Here is a 17,666-nt window from a genome sequence, read left to right on the forward strand (position 1 = left end):
GACAAGTCACAACTGTTGATGCCCTCACTGACAATAGTAAATTTATTGACCTCTGTTTTTAAATTGATCCATGTTTGGTCACATTGAAAAAAATATAAGCTTGAAGTGAATTCCAGAATCTGGAAAAATATGTTTTTAGTGTTTATCAATCATCAATGTAAGATGATCTCATACATGACATCTCATATGCAACTGGTTTGTAGCTACTTCCCTTGATGTGGAGGATGATAGGTTGTTCTGTGTGTCCATTGCTGTGTTGCCAGCATTAAAAACTTCAAGTTTACTTTTGTTTGTCCATGATATCCACTTACTAGAGTTGAATGTTAAGATCGGGACTTCTTGAGTTGTTTTATTGCTCTTAAACCTAGATTCACATATCAGATTATTAATTTGTTATTGATATATATATTTGTTTGTATTTGTTGCGCTTCTAGCTACCTGCAGGTTTCACCGTTGGTGAAGATTTTAACCTTTTTATTTCTTTTGCCAATTCTCCTGTCCTCCAGTTCTCATAGCTCTCGCTCTCCTCCCGTCTCTTCCTCCTCCTCCTATATCAAGGGAAGCTGGTGATCATTATTTATCCCCTACACCTGTCCCTAATATTCCCTCTCAGCTGCTGATCCTCCGGCCAGTGCCCCACCACTATACAACAACAATACCTCGTTATCTGAATCATATACTCAAAACAAACTGTATTTATGATATACAAAGAAATTTTTTAAATTTTGGCCTGTAAATGCTGGAAAAAAAAAAACTTACATTATCAAGGCAACATGATGCAAGAGATTTTTGAGTTTTCTCAACTTTTGACATTACTCAGGTTAATAACTTCTGACAGGAGTTCTGTCAAACAGGGATGTTCCTGTTCACCTAATTATGATATTCATGAAAATTAAATCAGATCAGCCACCACATTATGACCACCTGTCTAACATTGTGTACACAGGAGTCAGTGCAGCAGTAGGTTGGCACTTGTGTCACTGTGCATCTTCTGTGAATCCGTTTCTACTGTCAGGAAGAGAAACACACATTTGTCCAGCATTCAATGAAAAACATATCAAAAAGAGTGAAAACTGCCACTGAATGTTTCGCTTCAAGAACGTCATGAACTGAGAGAATTGAGGATATACTACCTACTCTGGTAACTCGGGTATAAAAGTCAGATTTTATTTCAGCAAGTTAAAGGATTTAAGAGCAAGAGCAGTGTACAGGTACAGGTCTCCTTGGTCAGGGGATCCGGGACATTAAATTAGACAACTCAAAGTCTTCTATCAAGGTCTTCATGAAAAAACATGGAAACATAAACTAGGAACATATAGCTTGGCATGGTATTTGTGGTCTCTTAACACTTCTCTTCTTTAATCAAGGAACATGGAACAAGGTACAAGGCTTGGCATGGGGATCTTGGTCTCCTAACCAGGGACTAACAAGATCCTCTAGAGCATCAGATTTCTCTTCTATGAACACAAGAGCATGGTTACTTAGCTTAGCAAGTCGAGGCGAGAAGGTCCATGACCAGCAATATCCATCAAAAGACTAGAAAACATGAAGCAGTTCAATGCAAACAAAATCAGTAAATCATGGGCAGAATTAGCAGAGGTTTTACAGAAACCTGGCAGTTTGTCTGTGGCTGAGAGAGGGTATATAAACTGTGAGCAGAGAACAGAACACAGAACAGAACAGAACAATCATACAATCAGTCAAGGGAAAAACAAGGCAAAAAACCAGATCCTGTATGATCCTTCAAAACAAAAGCATATAACAGGAAGTCAAGCTGCAGATCATGACAAAGAAGACCAATGTACATTATTTCAAATATTACAACAAAGATTCAAACAAAATGGTATTTTTTGAAAAGTATAAATGAAATTTGAAAGTTTAATCGACATTAAGTTAATCTCATTATGAATGAGCCTTGGTACTAACCACTGCAGACCAGGAGCATCCAATATAATGTGGGATATGAGCAAATAAGCACAAACTAAGAGTCCCCAGCAGGAGTTTAAGTCCATGGCTTAAAGTTGGACCTGCCTCAAGTCTCTATAGGTGCTTTAATGACAAATCTGGGCATTAATAATTACTAGTTATTAGATTAAATTGAGAAGCTCTTTATCCATTGTCTATGTAACAGAAGTTAGATGATATAATGTTTTGTCTCTTTTCCCTTTCTACTTGACAGGAATGGCAATGTCTAATAAAAGCTTGGTCATTTTTGCCCTGGCTGTGGCTGTGACACTTCTTATTGTGGAAACAAAGAACCTCACTGAATTTTCAAATCCTGATTTACCGGTAGGCCCACTGTATTTACACAACAAACATGCAACTTGCGCTTCATTACACATTTTGATAAGTAACACAGTATGCTGTCCTTGTTGTTGCAGGAACGTGATGAAGAGGAATTTCTTCCTCATACCAGGCAGAAAAGAAACGGTTAGTCCAGTCAATTAGCATTACTGAATACAGTGTGAACACAAATCATTTTGGGGAATACACTTAACACCTATTGCCACAAGAATTAACATTACAACCACTTCAACACCAACACTTCTAACAAGTGTTGTCAAATAAAAATGTCCTTGCTTTTTATTTATTTAAAGATGTTTAATAAGTATTTGAGTAAAACACTGCACTAGGAGATCTGGAACTGATTTTTTTCTGCTGTAAAGATGAAAACTTTTTATTCCATGTCTTAAAAAATCTGTTTGTTGTTGCAACACATTTCTATGGAAGCCCATTTCCGCCACTGGAATGAAAAATGACACAACCCCTAAGTCAAAATGAGATACTTTCTGTAGCTTCCATCAAAGCCAACTCTCATATTTTCAGTTCATAATATAGTTTCAGTCAAAAGAGTAATAAATCAATATTCTTACTTTACTCAAAATAACGAGATACTTTCTCAATATTCTGACTTGGTAGCTAAAAATAATGAGATACTTGGAGGGGTTGTTTTATTTCTCATCCCAGTTGCGGAAACAGACTTCCATACATTTCTACTCGCAAACTTGATAAACACTCATTTTAAATTTCTTAACCCTCTTATTGTGCTCCGGTTAAATCGGTCAGATTTGACCAGAAGTTTCCTCTCTAAAAAAATGCAGTAAATTTCATCAGTTTGTCATGAGGTTCCATGACTTTGTTCACACATGGTATTTAAACACATAAAATAAATTTTAAATCATTTTATAAAATGGAACTTGTATACACCCACGGTGTTCCCAGTCAAAAATGACCTCTCATTCGAAATGAATGGGTTAGACTAAAATTAGTGTATAAAAGTTCAAGCACATTTCTACGCTCCTTTCCCACACCTCAACACACAGGTGTCTTTGAGCAGACACACACATCTTACGCCCCATTTCGGCTTCCATGGCAACCCCCACGGGAACCTATTAACAATATAATTTTTACCCCACGGGAATCACACCTGCTGAAAAACAAAACTTCAACATTGTTGCAATCATACGACTTTCTTGCAGCTCTGGTATGTAAAGGTTTTTTGAGGCCTTGATCACAGCATGAAAGGCCAATAATGAGATGAGAGAAGCCAGGTTGACAGTGAGGAGGCTTTAGAGGAGGAAGTGTCAGAGGAGAGTACAAACCAGAGGACGAAGACTGACACTGATGAGGAAGAAGATCCAGCTGATCCAGTTGTGGTCTCCTTTGGTCCGAAAACTGATGTTTTCCTGGATGTCATCCCCACCTCAGAGAAGACGTCAGCTTCCAAGTGAAAATGTCATCAGGATGACCCCAGAGCCAACGCAATATGCCATATTCAAAGTGGATGACATCAAGTCAACTTTTCCTCATGGACTCCATTGTAACCATTGTCATGAACATGACATGGGAGAAGGGTTTATGGAGATGCCTGGAAGGAGGTGGACCCAGTGAATAGTGAAGCCTACATGGGTGTGTTGATTGGTGTTACATATCCTGGAAGGAATCTCCACCCAGCTTATGGGACGCAGACGCGTGTTGGGCAATTTTTCATGTTACAATGTCTTTGCAGACCATCTATATCCTGTAACGTGCGATTATCTTTGATGACCTCCACACAAGAGCAGCTCGTCGTCAACATGACAAGCTGGCATCAATCAAGGAAGTTTGGCAGAAGTGGGTGGAGCTCATGCCACTTATTTACAAACCAGGTTCTTTGAAGAACAAAACACTTACTCAAACGTAAGTATGGCATTCAAGGGTGGCAACACCTTCCATAAACACCATCCTCTGCTGCACTGGTGAGAGACTTGCAAGCAACAGCAGCAACATCCATGCCAACCAGAGAAGGAGGAGGCAAAAGAAAGAGATGCAAACAGCAGGAAGAAAGAAAAAAGCTTTATGTGCCACTATATATTTGCAAAGTACATGCAATGCTGCCAGTATATTGGCCAACATGCTCATGAGAGGACAAAACTAGAGAGCATTAAGATAAGAAGAGAAAAGAGAAAACTGTAATTGTTTTCATGGTTCAAGCATTAGTTTTGCTTTTGTTTTCAATAAATAAATCATACTGGTCAGTTTTGACCAGGAGCACAAAAGTTATTTTGTACCACAGTTTAGAAAATTTAACTGGTTTCAAAAAAGTGACTTCAGTAAACATTTCAGTGAAGTACTCTGTGATAAATAGAACAATACGTTTCATTTTAGCATTTGTTACAGTAAAAATATCTATACAAAGTTTTTTTCACTAAAGGTCACTGAGGCTGATCCTCAATCCAAATTAAGGCCCTTACTGATGCCGACTGCAGCCCAATAACCATAAGACACCATCTGCGAGAGAAGGTGTTACGATGAGGAAAAACAGACACAAATGCAGTTCTGTTTATTCAGGAAGCAGTTTAGTCTTTTGTTCCAAAAAATTACTGGAACTAAAGCAAACTTAAAGCCTCATTCTGTCTCAGTGTCATTCTGAGAGATAATCCCAAAACAAGGAAATGCAGGGAATCAAACAACAGGTGACCTGTCTGTGTCATGACCCCCCATACACTAGGAAACCAGGATGGAGAAGCAACAACAGTAGCACAGTCTGTAAAAGAACTTTATTCTTTCAGCCAAGCTTACGCTGAAGGGAGGGTGGAAACGAAAAACACTCCTCGGCTTGGTAGGTGGGGAATCTCGATCCGAGGAGGGAAAACTTCTCGAAAAAGCTGAACCGGTGAAACACAATCCCGGAGCCTGTCTCTCCGTGGACCCGTAAACTGGGTCGGTCACTTGCCGTCCGTAACTTCTTCTAATTTGTTGGAGCGATCGTATCCTTCTGGCTGAAGAACTCAGACGATCCGGCAACTGTCGGTGACTGGGGAGTGATATAAGAACTGCGGGCTGACGAGCACAAGCAGGTGAGAATCATCACTTCATCAGCAGGGTGGAAGCGCGGGCAGAATTCCCAAGCGTGGGAACTTCAAAATAAAAGCACTGCCCCGGAAGACAAGCTGCCGGCAAAGTTGCCGGACATTACAGTCTGTGGGACAAGGCAGAGAAAGCTTAGTTTACGTCTAGGGGGAAACAATCAAGCGAAGATTAATCTCAGAGGATTAGCGGACAAGCTGATGAAGTGGTAGAGTGAGACTGTGGTTTTTATGAAGGGATGAGTAGATGGTAAAAGGTGAGGCTCATCAACCCTGCATACAGTATAACCTCCAGCAGCACATCTGTGGGAACTTAATGACAGGCAAGGGGTACAGCACTAAATACATGTGGCAAAGGTTTAAAGGCACAAAAGGATATGGGAGGGGCGAGCACTGCCGCCTCATGACAGAAGGGCTTAAAGAACAAAGAACGTCTTCAAAGACCACGTCTCCTCACACGCCAAAAACGTGCCCATTTGGACTTTGCGAGGGAGCACCAAATGTTGAAAGAACACAACTGAACACACCGAAAGGTGGAAGAAGGTTTTATTCTCTGAGGTGAAAAAATGTTTAACCTGGACAGTCCTGATGGCTTCCAACATTAGTGGCATGACAAGGAGATCACACTGGTGATGTTTTCTACGCGGCACAGTGGAGGAGGCTCCATCCTGATCTGAAGCCATCTTCACCACATGGAGTAACGTTCCCATCAGCCTCCTGGAAACAGTTGCATGAAGCATGCCGAAACAAATGTTTGAAGTGAGCAAAAAGAACAGTGGAGCTCCTCACTTCTGAGTCCTTTTTGACACTTTTAGTTCTGTTTTGGGGTTTTTGTTTAAGTTTAAATGCAGTTTTCAGAAATTGCTTACTCTTTATTTATTTTTTTTGTCTCTTGCTCCTGTTTCTTCTTTTGGCATTATGCAGCAGTATTTACAACCTGGTTACAATCCACCAGTGCAAAATGCAAATACTTGTATTGTTTCCCCTGGAGTGTATGTGTTAAAAATTTGTTAAAACATTTTTTGTCCAGTTTTGCTTTCCAATTTGATTTCATAAAAGATTCATGCAGGTCAAAATCACTGAATAATTAAATAAAATATTATTATTATTATTAAAAGAATTTTTTATTGCTGGTGACCTGTCCAGGGTGTACCCCTACACTTTCACCCAGAGAGAGCTGGGATAGGCTCCAGCAGATCCCTGTGAACCTGGTTAGGAATAAGTGGCTATAGATGATGGATGGATGTTTTATTGTCTGCATTACTTGATATTGCTCCAAATTGATCTAAACACATGTTCAGAGGCAGCATCAATTGCTGCAACACAACAAACCCCTACATCACCCTTAACTTTACCAACTGTTGTTACCATGGGTAATGCCACAATCCCCACTACGAACACTAGCACGACTACAAATACTGCCACAAGTAAAATAACTGCAACAACTATGGAGACTGATACTACATCAACACCACCTACAGGTGACAAAAAGTATGAATGTCTAACTTAAACATTCTGTTAGTTGTTCTACACAGGATCCAAATAGAAGATCGTGTATATGATATGGCATACCAACTTTGTTCTACATTTGTATTCACATTGAACATATCTGCTTATTTTGTTTGTGTAAAACAGGATAAAACAAACTGAACCTCTCCATAGTTTAGCTCATGTTTCTCATCTGTTTTCTTTAATAAATAGAATTTGGTGTGGACATGTCAGTCACATTAGACAAGGAATACACAGAAGGATTAAATGACATAACAAGTCCTGAATTCAAGAATCTTACATCAAGTATTCAACCAGTGGTAAGTGTGTTAACACCAAACCTACTTCCAACATGTATATTCATTTCTTTGTATTCTAATGTTGTTTTCATATCTCTGCAGTTAGAGAGACAGTACAAAGGAATCACAGGGTTTAAAAGAGTTGCTGTGAAGGGGTTCAGGTGAAGTATAGTAATTTTTGTGTTAACAAAATTTTAGAAGCAGGAGTCACACCAACTTCTACATCACCTATAACTTTTGTTTGTTCTTACAGAAAAGGAAGTGTTATTACAGACTTTGTTATTGAGACAACACAAGTTAATTCAAATGAAATAGCTGAAGCAAATCTAAAACTCCCAGAAGCGATGAAGCCTATTGCCCCTGTCATTGGATCAGTTTCTGCAGTTTACATCAGTAAGTTTAAAAGAGCTGGTAGCTTATTACTTTCTGTTGAACTTGTCTGTATTTCTAACTGATATTTTACTTTCTTAAAAGGTGCATATCCAATCAGCATTCCTGACCTCACTTACACTGGCAGCAGCATGACGCTGACATGTGGTCCCCCTCCTAAAGATTTTAATGTGGGCCAAATTTCTGGTTCTGTGTGGAAATTTAATGGACTGGAAATTAAAGACGGTGGAAGGATTAAAATAAATACTACAACTAATACATCAGTGCTTATAGTTAACAACGTAATTAATGCTGATGTTGGTAAGTCAAAGCTAGTTTGAATCAGCAAATACAATTGTTACACACATATATGAAATAAAAAGCTGGATTCAGGAATATATTATAATATTTCTGTGAAATATGTTCAGATATATTGTAGTTTATGAACAGAATATTTAATATTGCTGTGCTACAATAAAATGACTGTCAAGTCATATCTATATTACTAATATATACATTACTGTTGACATGTTTCATCACATTTTCTATACATATTACAGTTAATTAAGAATCACCATATTTAATCACAGCCATAGTGAAAACATTCAAATATTGACATAGTGGCAACTATCAGTGTTGGGAATTATATTATTTCATAGATCATTTTACTATCATAAATATCTGCTTCTGTTAACAGGACTTTATGAATGTACTCTGAGGGGCACAGTAATAGATTTCCTCCAAACAGGAACTGTAAGAGAAAACCAAATCAAACAAGCTCCCATTGTGCAGCTACAAAGTCAAATTAACATTGAATGTAAAGAGGGACAGATACAACCACTTGAGTGTTGTGTGCAGCAACCCTACACAGTCCAGTGGTTTCAAGGCACAACTGTTTTAATCTCAGGTAAGTATGAAGTGACACTGAAAACCTAATTGTAGCCATGATGAGAAGCTGGACATCTTTTTAACAACACTGTTAAATGTTCACAGATCCCACTAATGGCACTGAAAACTACTGCATCAAGTATAACTACAGGATAGAAAGCTGCAGCACATCACAGGACAAAACAATAAGTTTTATATGTGGAGTGAATCAACCACAGGGTTATGAAATGACAATGACACTGACCATTTTCAACAGTGGTGGTAAGAGCCATGGTTTCTATTTACTATTTCTTTGCTGTTTGGACCATCTTCTTTCACTAATACACTGTTTAACTCTTAAGACATCCGATGTAATGATACTCAGTATGGGACTGGACGAGCAGATGACATGTCAGTCATAGGGTGTGATAAAGGTCAAGAGGGGAGCAAGACTGCGATCTGTCAGGAAACAGGAGAGTGGAGACTTGTGAGAGACACCTGTATCATAACAAAAATCAAGGAATTATTGACTGAGTCACAGGTATGTGATGAACTGAGTTACTTTGCTTCTTCTCACATACTGATAAATGCTTGTCAAAGGTGGTTTGTGATGCTTGAATCAAACAGGATTCAAATGTAAGAGTTTACCTTAATGGAATATCAGCAGGCAGCAAATAGGCAAAAGTTTGGATACGATGAAAAATAGGTGGGCTAAGACCAAAGGAGCTAAAGCAAAGGTGACATCTAAACAGGCAAATAATCAGGCAGCAAACATCCTGGCAAGTTATTATCAGTAGGTCATGTGTCTTCTCCCCAGATTTCCAGTCATGTCTTGACGTTCCAGTTTTCAATAAAGGCATAAACTGATTAAGAAATATTGAAAATGCATTTTGCAGTGATGAAGGCTTGCAGATTTTCTCATCACAGTGCCCAAAATCTCAACAGACTCTAAATATGATGAAAGAGTATTGGATTAACATTAATTTGTCAAATCCAAGCCCATGAATTTTGAAACTGTAATGAGGCTTAATGTTTTCTTGGTTTATCTTACTGAATAAGAGCACAGATAGTTATTGCCCTATACGGCATTGTGGTAAAACGGGCACAACCATTGTTTTAAAGATCCTCATTGGTCAGAAAGGAAAATCTCCACATTGTCTTAATCCTAATTTTTATGGGTTTTGTATTTCATTCTTTCAGGCTTTGCAGGTGGAAAATGTGCCAGAGTTTGTGGTGAATCTAAGTCAAACTGTCCTGCAAGACGAAACAAAAGTTATAAATTCATCTACAACCATATCAGCTATTGTTAAGATCCTAAAAAACGTTGCAGCTGTATCCACGGCAGTTAATGCTACTGTCATGCAGGTAAAATAAAATTTGTACTCTCCAGCAGATCCATGTGACCCCAGATAAGTACAACAAATGTAATTTTTTTCCTTTTGATGAAGTTATGGCCTCGCATTGATTTTATTTTTCATCTGCAGGATCTGCTAAACATAGCTGATGTCATCATTCATGAAGATGCAACACAGTGCTGGGAAGTTCTAAATGCAAATGAATCTCTCAATTCCACCTCAGAATTACTGGATACAATGGAGACTCTGTGTGACAGGTTGGTTGGGGAGTTTGCCAACTCAACTCAACGGATCCTGCTCCACAGAACCATGTTCAACAACTCCATGTTCTACAACTCCATCATAAACATTCCAAACATTCCAAACAACACGTTTATCACCACTATCACCTTCTCCACCCTTAATAATGTAATGCCAGTACGGAACTCCACATTTAATGCCACCAACAATGGAACTGCCATCAATGCTGCTGTGGTGCTTGTCAAAATAAATGCAACAATTAAAAATGTCACTCTCAGTTATAACAAGGTAAACAAGTCTCTGACACTGAACCCACAGTGTGTCTTCTGGAACTTCACACTTCTTCAAAATCTTGGTGCATGGGATGATAGAGGGTGTGAGTTTGTTTCTGACATAAATAACAGAGTAACCTGCCGCTGCAACCACCTCACCTCCTTTTCCCTTCTGATGGCAACAGACATCCCTCCATCACTGACAGAGGCCTTGGATATAATCACTTATGTTGGAGTTGGGATCTCTCTGGCAAGCTTAGTTATATGTCTCATTATTGAAGGCTACGTTTGGAAAGCTGTTACCAGAAACAGCACTGCCTTCATGCGTCATGTTTCCCTTGTTAACACTGCCCTGTCCCTGTCGATCGCAGACATCTGTTTCATCATAGCTGCTGCTATTGCTAATAACCCTCTTGAAAACCAAGGGAAGGACCTTACACTTCCAGTTGGACCATGTAGCACAGCAACATTTTTTATGCACTTTTTCTACCTTGCCCTGTTCTTTTGGATGCTCGTGTCAGGCCTTCTGCTCTTTTATCGGACAGTCATGGTTTTCTCCCACATGTCCAAGTCAACCATGTTGGCCATTGGCTTCAGTTTAGGCTACGGCTGCCCTCTGATTATAGCAGCTATTACTGTTGCTGTCACAGCACCAGGACATGGATACATCCGGAAAACTGATGGTTGTTGGCTCAACTGGAGTGAGACTAAGGCCCTGCTGGCCTTGGTGATACCTGCCTTGACCATAGTTTTGATCAACATTTTAATTGTAATCGTGGTCTTGTTTAAAATGCTGAGAAGTGTGGGAGATAATGCACAGAAAGAGAATAGGCATATGCTGTTGGCCTTTGCAAGATGTGTGATCATTTTGACTCCTTTATTTGGACTAACCTGGTCTTTGGGAGTGGGAACCATGGTATCATCAACAAATAAAGGAATCCATATAGCTTTTGCATTCTTCAATTCACTACAGGTATTTACACCCGTTGAAATACAAGGCTATTATTTACTGAGTAGGAAACAGCATATTTGTGAAACATTTTATGTTCTTCCATTTCAGTGCTTAAGAAATGTTCATGTGTCATTTTCAGGGCTTTTACATTTTACTGTACGGGACACTTTTGGATTCCAAGGTATGTTGAATTTACATATGCTTATAAAAGTAACATGAGAAATACATTAGTGTATTGCAGCGACAACTCCACCCATGCTCCATCTGTGTTGACACAATGGGTTTGGGGGCACTATTAAATATAGATCACCTGTATTTTGTTGGAGGCCAACATACAACAACATACAACATACACTGTAGACGCATGTATAAAGTTTTAACTCCAGTTTTAAATGTTTATTTACTGTATATTTCTCAAATTGATCAGTTTTAGAATAAGCTCATTCTTATCACTGCTTTGATTTTAATTGTGCCCATAGGTCCGTCCTATCCTCTTTTGGACCAGTACAGGCTCCAGTCCAAAAGTAAGTGATTTTTTCCATTTTATTACAAAAACTATAACATATACTTTAAGTTTTTAAGAACTGCTACAAAAAATAATTACATTGTTTCTTTTTAGAATACAAGTGGTAGAGTTTCTTCTTAGTGGAACAGATTTAATAAAACTATGTGGAAGATGTAAGTTGGTATACATTAAACTGCTTTCCTGTTTTTCTTGAATCATTTGTTATATCAATAATTTATTCCTTTTCTTTCAGATGTCTACCATGTTTCAACAGCAGCAAACACCAGCAGCACTGACACATCAGAGTCATGTTCCAGTCTCTGAATCAATGTAACATAAAAAATGTAATTCCATAAAATCTGTCGGGTTTAAAAAAAAATAAAGTAAATAATCTGAAACTTGAAACTAGTTTTCTATGACAACACAAAGCTACATTTAATGAACGATTTTCAAGTAGTTTCTTCAAATCAAATTTAATTTATTAATATACCACTGTGTAGGCTCCAGCAGATCCCTGTGATCCTGGTTAAGGAATAAGCGGGTATAGTAAAACAGTATGTGGACTGTCCCACATGTGGAGAAACTACTCCCAGTTAGTACAGTACGGTGCTGTCCTAACAATAAACCATGGAGCACCAATGACATTAAAGACCTCCTGAACCAGAAGGCATGGCAAGACAAGACAAGGCAAGTTTATTTATATATCACAATTCATACGCAGAGTAATTCAAAGTGCTTTACAGACATAAAAGACAAATTAAAAGTACATAGGTAAAAATCAAAATAAGAAAAAGCAAATATTGGGAGATGAACTTGAAATAAAATTAAAGGAGAGTGAGTGCAGATAAATCACTTTGGATAAAACACTGTCAGTGTTCATATGCAGAACTAAAAAGAAAAGTTTTTAACTTGGAGTTAAATGTTGCCAGAGATGAGGCTTGTCTAACATCATCAGGAAGACTATTCCAGATGGTAACTGCATAAAACTGAAACACTGCTTCTCCATGTATAGTTTTGACTCTGGGCACCAGCAGAAGGCCTGTCCCTGATGTTCTCCGAGTTCAGGATGGTTCATATGGCATCAGCACGTCAGAGAGGTACTGTTGAGCTGAACCATGAAGAGACTTATATACAAGCAGTGCTGTTTTACAGTCTATTCTCTGAGCGACAGGAAGCCAGGGCAGACATCTGAGAACAGGAGTAATGTGGTTGTACTTCCTGGTTCTAATCAGGACCTGAGCAGCAGTATTCTGAATGAGTTCTGAACGCTGCCTTACAGCTTGTTTTGAGAGCCCCATGACTAGGCCATTACAGTAATCTAACCTGCTGGAGATAAATGCATGGATGAGTCTTTCCAAGTCTGGTTTAGACATGATCCCTTTGATTCTGGCAATGTTTTTGAGATGGTAAAATGCTGACGATGTTATTGATTTAACGTGGTTGTTAAAATTCATGTCTGAGTCCATGATTAGTAAAATCATCAAGGAGGTTCGTAAATGATTATATAGAGAACAGAGAGAGACAATTTTTGCTCCATTTTAAAAGATACGGTACATACTCAAATGATAAGAACTCCTCAAATGACAGCCTGTGGGTAATTATCGCTAAATTATCCCTTTTTGTTTTCTCGTGTTTCTGACAGAAATGTAAAATTAGGTGGGGTGGATTCAATAAGAACTGCATTTCCTGTCCTGCTTTCTAACCATGTTTCTGTTAAAAACATAAAATCAAGATTGTAAGAGGAAATAAAATTGATTGTTACATAAAGATCTGGCCCCTCCTTGAACCGCCACCTTATCGTGGTGGAGGGGTTTGAGTGCCCGTATGATCCTAGGAGCTATGTTGTCCGGGTCTATATGCCCCTGGCAGGGTCTCCCAAGGCAAACAGGTCCTAGGTGACGGACCAGACTAAGAGCGGTTCAGTGTCCTTTTATGGAGCAAAAGGACTGTGACGTCGCCCAGCATGGCGAAACCGGGCCCCACCCTGGAGCCAGGCCTGGGGTTGGGGCCCATTGCGAGCGCCTGGTGGCTGGGTCTCCCCCCATGGGGCCCACCCGGGCAAAGCCCGAAAGAGCGTTGTGGGGCTGCCCTTCTGTGGACCCACCACTGGCAGGAGGATCCATAAGGGGCCGGTGCATAGTGGATTGTGCAGGGGTCGAGGACTGGGACCTCGGCGACCCCATCCCCGGATGCTGAAACTGGCTCTAGGGACATGGAATGTCACCTCACTGGGGGGGAATGAGCCTGAGCTTGTGCGGGAGGTCAAGCAGTGCCGACTAGAGATATTCAGGCTCACCTCCATGCACAGCCTGGGCTCTGGAACCCAGCTCCTGGAGAGGGGCTGGACTCTCTTCTACTCTGGAGTTGCTCGCGGTGAGCGGCGGCGAGCTGGTGTGGGCTTGCTCATAGCTCCCCAGCTTAGCCGCCACGTGTTGGATTTTTCCCCCCAGAGTGAAAGGGTCGTTTCCCTGCACCTTCGGGTCGGGGATAGGTCTCTCAGAGTACCCGGCCTTTTTGGAGTCTCTTGGGGGGGGTGCTGAAAGGTGCTCCTACCGGGGACTCCATAATTCAACGCTCACGTGGGCAGTGACAGTGAAACCTGGAGGGGTGTGATTGGGAGGAACGGCCTCCCCGATATGAACCCGAGTGGTGTTCTGTTGCTGGAACGGCTTGCTAGTAACGGTTTGTCCATAACGAACACCATGTTCAAGCATAAGGGTGTCCATCAGTGCACATGGCACCAGGACACCCTAGGCCGGAGGTCAATGATCGACTTTGTAGTCGTGTCGTCTGACCTTCGGCCGTATGTCTTGGACACTCGGGTGAAGAGAGGGGCAGAGCTGTCAACTGATCACCACCTGGTGGTGAGTTGGATCCGCTGGCGGAGGAGTAAGCGGGACAGACTTGGCAGGCCCAAACGTACTGTGAGGGTCTGTTGGGAATGTTTGGCCGAACCCACTGTCAGAGGGGTCTTTAACTCACACCTCCGAGAGAGCTTCCACTAGATCCCGGGGGAGGCTGGGGACATTAACTCTGAATGGACCATGTTTTCCACCTCTATTGTCGATGCGGCGGCTAGGAGCTGTGGCCGTAAGGTTTCGGGTGCCTGTCGTGGCGGCAATCCCCAAACCCGGTGGTGGCACTGCCTCTCGTCTGCTCTTGGGTCCGACTTCACCAGGTCGCAACACTGATGCTGGTGCATACGATGCAACTTTGTTTTTTATATTACAAATGGGGTATTTCAGTGACTTTGGCATTTGTGTGGATTCAAAGATTTTTATTTAGAAAAATAATTTCTACAGTTTTAATCTAATTTAATGGTTTTAATCTGTTAAAATTCAGGTCTGAGTCAACGATTACACCAAGGTTTCTGGCTTGATTTGTAGCTTTCAATGACATGGAGTCAAGGTGAGCAATGACCTTTGACCTTTCATTTTTGGGGCCAAAAACAATCATTTCTGTCTTGTCTGTATTGAGCTGGAGAAAATTCTGGCACAGCCATTCTTTGACTTGATTAATACACTCACATAATGAAATTAGAGGACTATAATCATGAGATGATACTGATATATAAAGTTGGGTGTCATCTGCATAGGTATGGTAGTCAATGTTGTAGTATTCCATAATCTGAGCAAGGGGCAGCATGTAGATATTGAATAAGAGAGGTCCAAGAATAGACCCTTGAGGAATCCCACATTTAATTTTTGTTCGCTCAGACTTGTAATTACCAAGTGAGACAAAATAGTCTCTATCTTGTAAGTAAGATTTTAACCAATTTAACACTGTTCAAGTAACTCCCACCCACGTTTCTAGTCTATCAAGCAGCACATCATGATCAACTGTGTCAAATGCAGCACTGAGATCCAGTAGTACTAAAACAGAGGTTTTGGATTAATCATTAGTCAAATGTAAATCATTTAAAATTTTAATAAGTGCAGTCTCAGTGCTGTGGTGTGCGCAAAATCCAGACTGAAGTGCATTAAAAAGATTTTTCAATTATTTTTCCCAGAAATGGAAGATTTGATATTGGCCTGTAGTTACTTACTGCTGAAGCATCTAGATTAGGCTTTTTAAGAAGAGGTTTTATAACAGCAGTTTTTAAGGCCTGGGGAAACTGCCCTGGCTGAAGAGAACTATTTACAATCTGCAATACACCTGGAGCTAAGCTGTTAAAAACATTTTTAAAAAAATTTGTTGGTAAAATATCAAGGCAGCATGATGTAGATTTTAATTGTAGAAGCGTTTCTGCCAGAGCTCTGTGATCAAGGAGATCAAAATGTTCTAGATTCACTGGAGAACAAGGAGGCACAGATGATACAGTCATGTTCCTTGGACTGCAGCTAGATATAGTTTGTCTTATCTTTGATATTTTGTCTGTGAAAAAAGCTGCAAAATCATTGCATGACTTTTTGGACAGCAGATTATCAACATGAAAGTCACCCACTAAAACAATACAATCAAACTCAATGCATACAATAGATAGTAATTTAGCAAACTCGTCAAAAAAATGTGCATTGTACTTTGATTAAAAATGATTTGCCTACCAAAGACCTGACATTTAAAAGAGCTAAATTTAGTGTTAAAAACATTATTTGTTAGCCATGACTAACAGTATTGCAGCCTGGACCCGGCACATATCAGTTAGAGCTTACTGTGCTGTTATCAGGCTGTGGAGACAAAGAATGATTTTGGTGACGGTGTGGAGAAGGGGGTGGTCGATGCTGCAGTTGTAATTATTGAAGCAGAGCTTGCTGAGGAATTGGTGGGGCATGCTGCTTTGAGGGGCTTCTGCGTGTGAAAATGACACTGGGGGAGGAGGTCAGTTTGGGCCCAGTAGTGATGTGCTTCATCAGGTTGGCGAGGTTCTTGGTGATAGGGAATAGGATGCCCCGGCAAGATGTTGAACTAGGTAGGGTTTGCGGTGTTGTGGGAAGTGAATCCTCACAGACAGTGTCTGCTAGTGGAAGGGGTGTGGCCTCCTCATCTTTGCTCTGACTTCTCTCCATGTTAGAGCATTCGGGGGGGAGTGTTGGCTTTGGATGTTTTGATGTTTCTTCATTTTGTTTAGATTCCCCTCGTATCTTGTCCTTGGCAGATTCCCCTCGTATCTTGTCCTTGGCAGAGGGAAGATTGTGGTGCAGGAAGAAAAATAGGTTGGAGGTGAAAGCTTTTACTCCTGGTTTATTTAGGGACAATCCATCTCCCTTAAAAAGATGCCTGTGATCCCAGAAATGGTTAAAATTGTCAATAAAATGTACTGAGTGGACGTCACATGCAGTTGAAAGCCATGTGTTCAGTGCTAGTAACCTGCTGAATTTCTCAGTTCCTCCTCTGACTGTTGGTAGAGGTCCACTGATAAAAACTTCTGCATTTAGAGACCTTACTGTATTTAGCAGATTATTAAAGTCCTTTTTGAGGATTTCGGACTGCTGCTTCACAATATCACTTGCCCCTGTGTGTAGGACGAGGTTTTTCAGAGTTGGATTTTCTGCAACAAAAACTCTTTTCCCTGGTGAGTAAATCCTGAAAAGATGTCTTACATCAAAGACTAGTATTGCTGTAACAAAAGTATTTAAGGATATTCTGTGTGAGGGGCACGTGCCTCTAAAACTACAAACGAATGGAGGCACAGAGTTTTACAATAAGCAGTTTCAGCAGCCGGGCTAAATCCATCAGGTCGCGAATCCAATTCACTGCTGGATAAGAAACGCCGGGTAACAGCCAGAGAACACATGCAAGAGAGAAATGCTGCAACGGAAGTGCGCCAGGCCTGTAGGGGGACCCCGAACTGAGGGATGCTATGAACAAAGTTTGGCTAACTTTTACAGAGGCAAGAGAGATATAAGCCATGTCACATTTCTATTTTGTATGCGTTTTCTCTCTTGCATGTGTTTTGGCCGTTGCGGTGAGTTTGCCCTTGTCGGCCACCATAATTAGAGGCCTTTGTCAATTTATTGACGCAGCAATTAAC

At 40.4% G+C, this 17,666-nt stretch overlaps 1 protein-coding gene across 1 annotated transcript; it reads left to right on the plus strand.

Moving 5' to 3' along the window:
- The first annotated feature begins 6,795 nt into the window (after positions 1-6,795).
- Positions 6,796-12,029, plus strand: LOC113137531 (adhesion G-protein coupled receptor F1-like). Its single transcript, XM_026319253.1, has 13 exons — positions 6,796-6,829; positions 7,050-7,160; positions 7,242-7,296; positions 7,389-7,528; positions 7,610-7,825; positions 8,202-8,411; positions 8,498-8,650; positions 8,734-8,912; positions 9,572-9,736; positions 9,856-11,211; positions 11,330-11,371; positions 11,670-11,714; positions 11,949-12,029. The coding sequence occupies exons 1-13, from the start codon at positions 6,796-6,798 to the stop codon at positions 12,027-12,029; spliced, it is 2,787 nt and encodes a 928-aa protein (XP_026175038.1).
- The last annotated feature ends 5,637 nt before the right edge of the window (positions 12,030-17,666 follow it).

The sequence above is a fragment of the Mastacembelus armatus genome, chromosome 24, assembly GCF_900324485.2.
Source record: "Mastacembelus armatus chromosome 24, fMasArm1.2, whole genome shotgun sequence".
In the NCBI taxonomy this organism is placed as follows: Eukaryota; Metazoa; Chordata; class Actinopteri; order Synbranchiformes; family Mastacembelidae; genus Mastacembelus; species Mastacembelus armatus.